The 12513-nt window shown below is 42.7% G+C and overlaps 1 protein-coding gene across 1 annotated transcript in view; it reads right to left on the minus strand.

Annotated features, from left to right (window-relative positions):
• adamts12 (ADAM metallopeptidase with thrombospondin type 1 motif, 12) overlaps positions 1–9362 on the minus strand; it is a 28732-nt gene extending 19370 nt beyond the window's left edge. Inside the window, exons 1-6 of the mRNA XM_037778892.1 lie at positions 8634–9362; positions 8123–8481; positions 1511–1688; positions 1171–1379; positions 1006–1089; positions 3–127 (exon numbers count right to left, since the gene is read on the minus strand). Of these exons, the coding sequence (XP_037634820.1) occupies positions 3–127; positions 1006–1089; positions 1171–1379; positions 1511–1688; positions 8123–8481; positions 8634–8751 (1073 nt within the window). The 5' untranslated portion in view covers positions 8752–9362. The remainder of the gene's footprint in view (positions 1–2; positions 128–1005; positions 1090–1170; positions 1380–1510; positions 1689–8122; positions 8482–8633) is intronic.
• Between the last annotated feature and the right edge of the window lie 3151 nt (positions 9363–12513).

Genomic DNA, 12513 nt, shown 5'->3' on the forward strand with positions numbered 1-12513 from the left:
GCCTAGTAACCAACACAGCCACGTCATGATGAGCCGGGTGTGTGTCACTCTGGGGGTTGAGGTTTTTCTGCCAAGCACAGAAACTGGACAAAGTGGTGTCGGCATGGTGAACGATCTTCAACCCTTTCTGCAACAAACAGCAGAATTAGAAATAACGTTCTGCACATCTTTGGAATCATTTGGATATTTTTATATTCTGTCATTTGAGAAAATGTTGAGATTATTTTTGACCCTGAAGAAAAATGTTTGTTTTCATTTTTTCACAGGGAATTAAGTCTGCAGTGTAGGGCTGCCCCCTCTTTGTCGATTAGTCGACTAATCAGTTGTTTTTTCAGGTTTTTTTCCATGCTGAATGACTTATTTCCAAGAAACTAATGAGCACATCTCTGGTAAACACAAGATTTAAAGTTGTGCTTTTGTGTGATTCCTGGTGGAGAAACTCAGTTTCATAGATCTGTTGATTAAATCAACTAATCGATTGGTCGACTAAGAATTTCTTTGGGCGAGGACGGCTCTAGTGCAGCGTCAGCTACAGAGCAGTAACCCGTAGAGGTACGTAGGTATATATAGTTTGCGTTCCAGCAGGGACATACAGTTGTTCATTACACTGGTGATGACGGGAGTATTTTTAATGGAAGCCAAGAAAGTTTTTATAAGGTTTAATGTGTGATCAGACATTTTTATTGGGACAAACAGGATTTTGATTGTTTTTATGGTCGGTTTGTTGGATTTGTCACACTCTTTGCTATACGTGGAAGTCCGAGTCTATAAATCAAGGTGAGTTTAATGTTTAATGGTGCTTGGATCGTCAGCTGGATACTCTGGAGCTTGAACCACAGCCAAATGAAGGAAGTCTCCCAGTTTACTTCACCTCCTAACTCCCCCACTGAGGAATGCTTCATAGATGTGCTTAGTGTTTATCTTGTTCCAACTTTAATACATGCGTTGTGAAAGAAAGAAATCACATAAAAGTTTCTCGAGAAAACTCTTTCAGGAAAGTGTTACCTCTTCTCCCTGGAGTAGAATGAGGCGAACCAAGATGACGTGGATGGCGTTCCCAATACTGGCATCATGAAAGATCCCAGCCACCTGTCAACATAGAAACCATTCACCACTAAAAGTATCACTTAGAGCAGATGTAAAGAGTAAAATCTAATTCTAACTCCTTACCATGTTCATGATGGTGAAGATGTAGGACTCCACGTTATCACTGCCGTGGTATTCGATGAGTTTGGCGTCAGCCACCACCATGGTCTCCACCCACCGCTCTCTGCTGACCGAGCGCTGCGAGCGGGACTGAGCCTGATCCTCCCCCCTCTGCTGCTCCCTCTCCCACTCCTCCCGCTCCCTCTCCACCTGGACCGAGTCACTGGGAGCATCTAAAGCGTGGATAATGGGAGACATCACTTGCAGTACACTTGTGGCTTATCCTCGCTTGACACAGGCGCAGACACTTGTGTACAATTACACAAACATCTGCAGCTTCATACACACAAATTCAGTTACACACCTTGAACTCCACAGAGGCTGGGTGTCTCTTTGGACTCGAGGCTGCGTTTCTTTCTCTGACTTTCTGTTGTAACTCTTGGATAGATGATATGGGGCTCTGGAGTCCCTGCAGGCTCATCGGGAGACTTCTGGACAGGTTCAATAAAGTAGTGTCCCTCTGGCAGCGAGAAGAAGCCTCTCTGAGGAAAAGAAAAATGACACAGATGAATATGCATCGAGTAGAAATGAGCATGTTTAGGTTTTCACCAATCATTTCCTGTGCACTGAAAGGTCACAAATCTGAAAAATAGGGCAAATCTATTGTCTCAATTATTATGGACATGATGTTATGCAAGTGCAACAACAGATCACCAAAAACTGTAGTGTTTCAATAATTCCCACACTTAAAGGTGAGAGGTTGGACTGTTTCTGCTGAAAAAGGGCATTCCTCAGTAATTTCCATCTGGGTGGAATCCATCATTAGCCAACAAGATCTGAATATGTTATGCTTTCTCCTTCCCCGAGGCACATTCTCTGTCTGCGGCAGCCGCAGCAGCAACACAAAGAGTTTTTCCTAAGCATGCCATGCATGTTCTTACTGGTGCAGACTATTCATTTGCTGATCGGCGAGGTCTTCTGGCGAACGCACACATAGACAAGTACATAAATACGCGCCCCCACACACAAATACATGAAAACAAAGCAAACACACAAAAGAGGCTTATGTCAAATCTCTTGACTTTTCATTGTAAACACACACATAATGAATGTTTCACCTCCAGCGAACTGTTTGCACGTTCTCTTCGTTAAGTTGATTGTGTGTGTGTGTGAGCCCAAACAAGCCCAGACTGTTCCCGGATGAACCTCTCCCCTTAAACCAGCTTGCACTGACTGAGAGAGAGAGATGCATAATTATTTTAATGGCCAGACAGATGCATAACTTAAGTAAAATAGTTTGAATTTTGCATGTTAAAATGTTCATGCACACTAATATGTAATGTATCCAGGATATATATAAAACACGCTTCACGTAATAATGTCAAGGCCAACTCGAAGAATTCTTAAAAATATGCTTGTTGCATCTGATTCTTGGATCTCCTCTCAGTGTTTGAGGAGCCAAAGGCAGATGTGGAAAATTAGGTCACACAGTGCTTACAGTTTGGCCAGTTGTGGTCCCCGGGGTCTACCCTGCTGTTTACTGCAGCTCCTCACTATTCAGCTTTCTGGGTCATCCTGACATGTTTTACATGTGTTTCTTGGGACACGTGTTTCAACTACATTCATTCAGCAGTCTGCAGAGCTCCGAATGAGTATCCAGTTTCTCCATTCAGGGAGTTCAGAAAGGACAAATCTAGAGGAGCACTCCCTTTGGAAAGACTATGTTTCTCCACCTGTTACAACCAACCTTGTAAAATAATAGAGCTTTCACAACCTGGAACAGAAACTGTGTAGCTCAGGCTTCTTATTTCATGTAAAATACCCAGGAGTACAACAATAACGTAGCAGATCATAAACAAAAGTCCTCTGTATATGTCAAAACTAGGATTAAAGTGACGGCAGGCGGTATATTTTTGGCATCATTGGGCAAAAAATTCCTTTCAGCATATTGTGATTCAAGTGTTCTGAGAGAAACACTTCTGCTCCTCCTCATGGCTCTGTTTTCAGGCTTTAGAAAATCTAGAGATAGAGAGAGCGTTTCTATTGGTTGTGCTCCGGCTGGTGGGCGGTGCTTGGTATTTCCTCAACTTGATCTAAATATGGCTGCTGGGTCACAAACTTTCTCATTTTACAGCTAAACAGTACACTACAAGATGTTTCTGAAAACATTTGAGGAGAGAAATAGGCATTACAGTAACAGAATATTGATTCATATTTGATCAGCGCTGCCTAGTTTGACCGTTTGATCGGAGGTTGTGAGTGATTGACAGCTGCTCAGAGACGGCAGACTCCAGCTCGGCTCTGATGGGTTGTTTTCCTCCGGTCTTTGAAATCTTGCAGAGGCCGTTAGGAGCACCGGAGGACACAGAGGCACATGATTTTTTTCAGATTATCTGTCTCATGCACTACAGTCAGGATATAGTGACTGTTTCATAGAAATAATTTTTTTTAACCATATCCCCTTCTTTCTACCCACTGCAGCTTTAAATAAAGCAATAAGAAAGGCTTTCCCACTGACTCAGAGTGTGGCCTTCATCCAGGGGTCTCTGAGTTGCGGTGGACTCATGCACAAAGCATGCAAGGCTGATATGTCAACTGGGAACGCTTCCCTGTGCAGAAAACACTGATTTCCTCGTTGCTCTGTATCTCATTCACACACTCTCTTTGCCAGGATTAACATTTTGCCAGATTAAGATTTGTTTTTGCATCTGCATCATCTCAAACTCGTACAAAAATGTACGATGCATACAAGGCCGCCCTACTATATGTTTTCCTGAGCGTTAAACCTCCGAGTGAGTCCCAGCAGCGAGAAGCAGGTGGTTGACTGCAGATCAACCAGGAAGGAATGCTACAGAGAGGCCCATCCAAACATTCAGACCATCGCTCTGCATGATCTGTATGATCTGCATACCAAATGCACTCCCGTCGTGCAACGCGGCCTTCAAGGCTCTGCTTGCACGGTGTGTTTATGGTGTTACTTGTGATCCTTAAATGACCAGGTACAGATCTTGTGTGATGTCTGTGCTCAACACACAAAGACAACTTGAAAGGATACCAACTAGGACTTCCATTTGAACTAAAATAGGGGATTATTTCACAACAGTTTTTGCTCTAAATCCTGCTTGATGCCAGATCAAACAGTGCTGGACTAGAGTTCACTTCTGCCACCTCTTCTCACTCTTCTGCCACCTCCTGCCCTCCTCCTCCTCCTCACCATTAATCCCCCTCCACTGACCTAGAGGAAGCGTGCGAGGGTGTGAGGTGCCAGAGCCAGGGGAGGTTACCATAACACAGGTCTGTGTTCTAAATACATCGGCCATGTGGAACTGCTTTACTTCTGTTTCCTGCTTCTGTTGGTTTTGTAGTGCCGGCCAACTGGGTCTGGAATAAAGTCCTTGCTGTTACACAGCCTGTGGCCTCAGCAGTGATTAGTGGGACACAAGGAGAGGTGGGGGCGGATGGTGCTCATTACTGCAATATGATTAATCACAACTATTTTCTGCCAAACTAACTTTTCTTGATAATTACAGGTTTCACTACAGATAGATAATTCTGCCTGTGAGCTAATTTCTTCCTCAAAGGTCAAAGACATTATCATTTTTCATCTGCATAGTGCGAAGAAACATGCATTTAAGTGAGCAAAATACCAATATAATGGGTCTGAACTTGCATGATCTTTTGTGTTGTGCCTCAGGGATTAAAAAAAGGCTCCACTGAGAAAGCTTCAGCTTTGCTTGAATTGAAGGTTTTCCCAGGGAAACAAAATAGGACAATGACAGCAACCTCCATCCAGTCCTCATGGTTTCACATGTACAGTAAATAGCAGGTGAAGGGTAAACTTGATCTTTGTAAATGCATTATCACCTGTAAAGTAAATATGGCTCACTGCAGCACAGCTCCATTTGTTTGAGCAAATGTGTTTCTCAACCAGAAGTGGGAGTTTAAAGGGATAGTTCGGGTGTTTTGAAGTGAGGGTGTATGAGGTACTTATCCATAGCCGGTGTATTACCTACAGTAGATGACGGTCGGCACGCCCCCAGCATCGAGAAACAGACAGGAGCACCGACACTAGAGCAAAGCATTACAGTGCTGTGGACGGGGACGGCAGAAAAACTTATTTTAGACACCTAAAAAATTAACATCCGTTTAAGTGTACGCTATATTTTGAATATTTTCCGACGCTAACTGAACTGAAAGTGAAACTTATCTGTACTGTTTTTGTCATTTGAGCCCGCTGGCTTTGGAGAGAGCATAGATAAGTTTCACTTTCAGTTCAGTTCCCCGTCGGAAAGGAGAAGGACAGGGCTGTCTGACGGCAAGATGAAGCGGTGAAAATATTCTAAATAGAGCGTACACTTTGATGGATATTGATTTTTTAGGTGGCTAAAATATGTTTTTCTGCTGGCCCCATCCTCAGCACTGTATTGCTTTGCTCTGGCGCCGGTGCACTAGTCTGTTTCTTCAAACTGGGGGCGTGCCGAACATCATCTACTGTAGGTAATACAACTAGTATGGATAAGTACCTCATACAACCCCACTTCAAAACACTCAAACTATCCCTTCAAATCGTGTTAACAATATTGTGGCTTTTATGATCCTGCTCTGTCACCTGTTCTGTACCAGACTTCCTTTATTTTGTTCAGCCATTCAAGCACAGTCAGATGACAACACAACCATCTCACCTGCCCACAACCATAGCTCAAGGCAGCTATTTCCTGACAAGTTCTGTTGTGGAAACATATCGCAAAGTGATTTGCTGCATCAACAAAGACGAGAGCAATTTCATTGTGAGACTGCTGATCAACAGGAGAGGTGGGTAATTAGCACTATTAAAACCAATCTTTTACTCATTCTCCATGTTTTTGAGGAAAAATAATTTGAGTAAAAGCTGAAACGATTAGTTGATTAAACTATTAGTACATCAAGAAAAAAAATGAATTCTCAACTATTTTGATAATTGAGTTTCAATTATTTTTCAAGCAAAGTGCCAAAAAGTTCCTTGTCTTTTATAATAGTAAACAGAATATATTTGGACTGTTGGTTGGACAAATCAAGCAATTTGAAGACTGTGAGGGGCATTTTTCATTATTTTCTGATATTTTATAGACCAAATGAATAATCAATAAATGAAGAAAATAAACGTCAGATTCATTGATAATGAAAATAATCATTAGTTGCATGCCTAATTTGAGTGCTTTAGTGCAGTAGTTCTCAACCTTTTTGTGTCAAGGACGCCTAAATTGGTACACATTACATCACGGACCCCCATTTGATAAGATTTCCTTTTCAGGGACGTCCATCTGAAAAGATTTTGGTTGTTAGATATGATTAAGAGCATAATTCTCTAGTTGTCAACTACAGTTGAGGAGATAACAATGGAGGAAGTGAAAACTATGATCAGAATAATCACTCTTATGACTCTTACTCACATTGGGTTCACTTCTATAGTGAATTAGATAGTGAAAATAAACTATTCTTTGTTATTTGGGGACCCCCTGGAACTCCCCTGGTTGAGAACCACTGTGGTTTACATCAGATAATCAGGAAAACTGCCCTCCTAACTATTGTAAACCAATGGTAAATGTTAGATATGTCTTTATCATGTTGTATATTTTTGTTCCACATGTTTCCTGTTTGTTTAAAGCCTTTAGTAACTCCAGTCTTGTGCTACATAAACAAAAGATTATCATGAATCTATATTTCGAAGCAGTCCATCTCTCTCTCCGTCTCCTGAGTGGGAATGACCTCCACAACAGCTGGCAGGGTTTCCCTCCCACATCTGTCTGGCTGAGTCTTGCTGTTTAGTGGTCTCTTTGTGGTTTTAGCTGCTATAAACCGTCGTCCACAGAACAGAAAATCAGCGTAATAGATCACGGTGGTTCCCCTGGTAGGTTGGAGAGAAGGGACACACTGGAGCGTTCGGGATTGCAGAGAAAAGAAGCCCTCTAGACGCGGTAGGTTGTAGATAATTGGAATTTAGAGCGACATAGCACGCTTCTCAAATGAACTGCATTTACAAGATTTTGGCAGGAAGAGGCAGTGCAACCCACACAAACATAACAAGAGACGCAGGAGGCAAGACCCTGCAGGAGAGGCATTCCTGTTGTGACACAATCAAACACGAACTCCGAAACATTCTTCAGGACTAAAACTGACACATCCCATCATTTCAGAGCCGGGAAGCTCCTCCTTTTCCACAACCTCTTGAATGGTGAATTGGTGAATGAAGGTCTTAAAAACTCTAACCCTTCATCTCCAGAAATGTTCATATGGTGCATATCACTTCTCATAATTAAAATTCTTCATATGTTGAGCTGCTCTCTGGTCTATCTGTGGTCCAGCTGTCTTCTCTCCTTTGTAGTTGAACTACTTTTTTGATCAGAAACATTTCAGCAAAAGTGAAAAAAAAAAAATTCTCAGAACAAAACGTATGGCCGTATTTCCTGGCTCTGCATCTGTCAAACCTTTTTATTCCAGTCTATATAAAATGTGCCGACATGTATTACTGGAGCCCTATCTCAGTGCAGAACAAAGTACCACTGGTGGGGGTTGCAGAGAGTGAATGAATGAATGAATGATTGAGGGTGAGAGTACAGAAGGAAAACATCTGAAAGACAAAGATGACAGAAAGGGTCTCATGGTTGGCCGAGAAGCAGCAGCCGTCAGCGGGTCTGCAGCACAGTCGTTCTGCAAATAGTGTCAGGAAGTCTTTGAAGGGCAAACTAACACACGGGGCACTGTCAGATGGAAGGGCTTGCTCAACTAAACCACATACCAGCTTCCTCAGAGTGATGCCCCCCTTTCTCCTGCGTATTAAAAAGAAAACGACCTGCCAAAAGCATTTTGATTTTTCAAAGAGATATGACCTTCAGTTCAGATTTAGAGAGGGACAGTCTGCATAAAAGCTTCATGCGGATTAGATGATTTTTTTATGAATGAGACAGAAGTGTGTATGTAAGACAGTGTGATTCCTTACCAGTCCTTTACAGGTGCTGATGGCAGCAGTTCCTCTCACGTCACTGGCTTCTACTGTGCCGAGGAGGTGACAGGAGTTCACCTCAGAGCGGTGATGCTCGGTCGTGTTGGCGCTGCCGTTCCTCCTCTCCAGGATGTAGTCACTTGAGACCAGGTGATTGTTTGCAGTCAAATTAAACATTAAAGCGCGACCCTCGTAGTTGACCTTGTAGTAAACCTGTCCCTCCGAGCCCAGGGGTCGGAGGTCACGCCTGACTCTCCCATCCTTGAAGTGGTGAGCCAGAGAGTGGGAGATGAACTCTCCATCAGTGGTGGTTTTCACTGGGTGGACGGTGGACAGATCTGACTGGGGCAACTCACCTGCAGGATAAAACACAACAGAAGGGTCCCAACAGGTGTGATGCATTGCACTTTTATATTCAGTGCATTAGTATGCATGCACTTAACCATACAAACTTTCATGCATTCAATTCATACATGCACAGCTTCTGTTGTAGCTGCACCACACTGACCTTGTTCTGCAAAGAGGGAGAAGAGTCTGCCAGAGTCGGAGAGCTCTTCGTGGCCGGCTGCCAAAATGAAAACAAAGTGCAGAAGGAAGAGACCCGGGCAGTCCTGCGAACATCGCATATTTCATGTAACCAAACTCAAACCACTGCAGAAGAGTCGTGTGCTTTGGGGTTGCATTGGGGTTGCAGTGGCGTTAGAGGCGACCACTTGGATCCTGCGCTGCGCTGTGTCATGACATGAACACGCTCACTAATCTCCACTCACGAAGGCAAACACGCACCGAGGAGGAGGACTGGAGAGGAGGAGGACTGGAGAGCCTGAGCTGGTTTAAAGAGGGAGAAAGCTCTACGGCTCTGGGGAGGAAGGAGGAGGAGAGGAGGAGGAGGAGGAGGAGGAGGAGGAGTGTTCTTTGTGGGCCAGTGTCTACTTTCCTTGCAGGAGTAGCAGCAGAGAGGAAGAAGCTGCATTGATTTGAATGAACTAACCTGCTCTGTCTGTCTGTCATGTGTCCAGACTTGCACCAAATCCTGCACCAGAGGCGCATCATTAACGCCAGACTCTTTACTGCCTCTCCAAGACAAGGCTAGAGCCAATTACCTGGAACATTTTCTCCTCGCAGGTGCTAACAGAAGTTATCAAAGTTGTACAACCTGTGCCCAGCAGTGTTGCCAGATCTGATTGACAGTTTCCACCCTAATCATAATTTAAAATCTTTGGGCAACATCCAGGGAACTGAGAAGTGAAGCCAATGCTGAAGTGCCTTAAACTTGCATTCTTTCTAACAGCCAGCAGGGGGCGACTCCTCTGGTTGCAAAAAAGAAGTCTGATTGTATAGAAGTCTATGAGAAAATTAGCCTAGTTCTCACTTGATTTATTACCTCAGTAAACATTGTAAACATGAGTTTATGGTCTCAATCGCTAGTTTCAAGTCTTCTTCAATACAGCATGATGTTCGTTTAGTAAATTATGGTCCCATTTAGAGTCAAATAGACCATAAAGCAGGGTATGCTTTAGGGCGTGGCTACCTTGTGATTGACATTGTTGTCCGGTCTGGGAGTTGTCTCGTGTTTTGTTTCTTACAACTTTAACCTTTCCACAGCGACGTACATGAAACCTGCCTTGGCGGAGGTCTGCGCTCTCCGAGTGCACTTCTAGTTTTCACAATATTTTCAAAGCCCTGCAAAATGATGACAAAAGCAGCCCAAATTTCATCTACCAGCCCAATGCTATTTACCCCCGCCCAACTTAATCTACCTCATAAAGGGTCCAAATATCCAAACATGAACTTCCGCAGCTCTTAGCCTATGTATGGCTAAAGTCACATACTTTATGGCAGCTTTATCAGCTATGATAAGATTAAATACCTGTCGCTCAAAATTCAACACTTACAAACGGAAGTACAATATAAAAATGCATAAGAATGAAACTATTCTTCAGTACAGTTATGTATCTCTATACAAACTGATATCTGACCTCTCCATAGGGTCTCATATAGTTGCTTATGTGGAGGTTCGGAAAAATTAGCAAAACCCTACTCTAAAATATTTACATTAGTAATTTTTTGCATACTTGGGAAAAAATGCAAATGTTTATGTTTTTCTCATCTTTGCAGATTTCTTAATTCCATGAAAAAGAAACGGTCTAAAAGTCAAACAATCAAGACCAATCCTGTGCAAACACATGCATTCTTTAGTTTTATTTGAGGTAAAGGGACAAATATTAGTTCATACCATATCGCTGCTGCAGTTTTTCAACAATGATTTCCATACGGACATGCTCTAATTCTGCCTTTTTGTCGACGGGGTTGATAGATGTTTGTATCAACCAGTAATCATATTCTAGTGTGCAGGATTGTGGTGGATTCAAGAAAACAGGATGCCAAGAATATCTTAAATATATTGTCTTTACTTCCAGCCTCCGTTGAGTTCCTCAGTAAAAGTAGACTAGCGTGCCTGACGTTAATGGTGCACTGTGGAAAAGACCTCTGTAGGACGTTATTTATTATTTCCAGAGAACATTTAAAGCCCCAGTGAACCACATACTGTAGCTCAGGTTTTTCTGAAAGCTGCAACCCCTCTCAGTCTAATATTTATCCCTGGCTGGAGCAGATTCATGTGTGACTAAAGGGAGACATGACACATTCCCTCCTGCGTTGTCTCGGTCCATGGGAGACATCGAGGCAGACAATGCAGTGAACTCATTAAACTGTTTAGTCTAATGGCATCTGATGCCCCTTTCAGACAGAGGACTCATCCAGGGATGAACCAGGGTTGATTGTGTGTCTGAAAGGGTTCGCGACCCAGGTTGAGAGGTGGGTCGGACCAGCATTGGACTAGGGTCGATTTGGATGTGAACGGCACGGACAAGGGTTGCAAACAAACAGGGCGGGACAAACCAATTCTGTTGCAAACGAGGGCGCACAGTCGTGACGTTGACGATGTTTTAGCGTACATTACAGCTCCATACATGCAACATAGTTAAATATTTTATTAAGCTAAAAATGCTGTGTGTACTATAGTTACACTGTATCCCAAAAATCATCATTCTGTTTACGTCTTTGCACACATTGATGATGCTACTATCATCTCCTATCTCTATAATCGTCCAGACCTTTAACCCACTGCCCATTTCCAGCACCTGAGTTTATTGGTATGCTTGGCTCCCGGGTTGTGACGCAGGTCATATCTGAATTGTCCTGACCGGGGATTAACCCGGGCTGACTGGCTTGGTTTGAATTGACAAAAGGAGGGTTGAACCAGAGTCAGATAACCCTGGACCAACCCTGCTCATTTGTGTGAAAGGGGTTGTATAGTATATAGGGGAGATTTATAGATATTTTTTAACCAAAGCACCTCTAAGTCTGAGACTGCTGGATAAAGATTTTTTAAACATGGAAATGTTTGTTAGATTTTGTCAATCTCTCAGAAATCTGGTTTTGGAGTAAAGAGAATATAATTTTAGGAAATGAGGGGCTAAAAATAACTATGCAAACCATCGATCGCACACACAGATTACGACAGTTGAGCTTTGAGTTGATCTCAGTCGACCCTGTACAGCAACAGTAACAACAGTAATGGGCCACACTGGGGTGTTAACCCAACTGGACCCAATAAAACCAGCATGTAACAGAAGCAGTGTGTTGTTGTATAAACTGTTGCGTTTGTGTTGAGGTTTTAAGATAAAAAAAACAGTTAGAACTAACAAGCTCTGCCTTACTGAAGCTAACACACCCTGATGTTAAAGGACAAAGAGCGTGTTGTTGGCTGGTGTTTTACTACACATCTGGAATGTCTACCTGGTTTAAAATTGCAGGTCTGCGTAATTTGCCATATATGACACTTAATTGCAACTGTCTCACTAAATCAAATTGATTTTTAATGAGAGGATGGATGTTAGAAATGAATTACGTCATCATGTATTCAGACAGACAGTTTTCTTTCAAAAATGCGTCTTTGCCAAGTATTCGCCCTCTTATCATTCCCGCAAACATTACTCCGACTGACCCCCTGAAGTCCCCTGTTACAGTAATGTGCAACAGACTGTGAAATGTCTGAACCTGGAAAATAATCAGGATCTTTTGTTAATCTTAGGTGGGAAAGAGAGAGAGAGAGAGAGAGAGGCTTTTACACAGACAGACTGTGGCCACATTCCTCATCAAGGCGTCCCTGTATTATGGTTAGTAACATGTCTGAGAGGTTTCATTACAGTAGTAATCACTGTTTCCCAAATTGCATAAGTTTGAGGTCAACATTTTAGCAGTTGAATTAGTGAACGATGCTCTCAAATGAAAAGAGAAACTGAAGATCATTATATCACTCAAAAAAAAGAGAAAAATTAAATGAATGAAATAAAGTTGATGCACAAACGTAGCCCGCAACATGA

This window comes from Sebastes umbrosus, chromosome 8 (assembly GCF_015220745.1).
Source record: "Sebastes umbrosus isolate fSebUmb1 chromosome 8, fSebUmb1.pri, whole genome shotgun sequence".
Lineage (NCBI taxonomy): Eukaryota > Metazoa > Chordata > Actinopteri > Perciformes > Sebastidae > Sebastes > Sebastes umbrosus.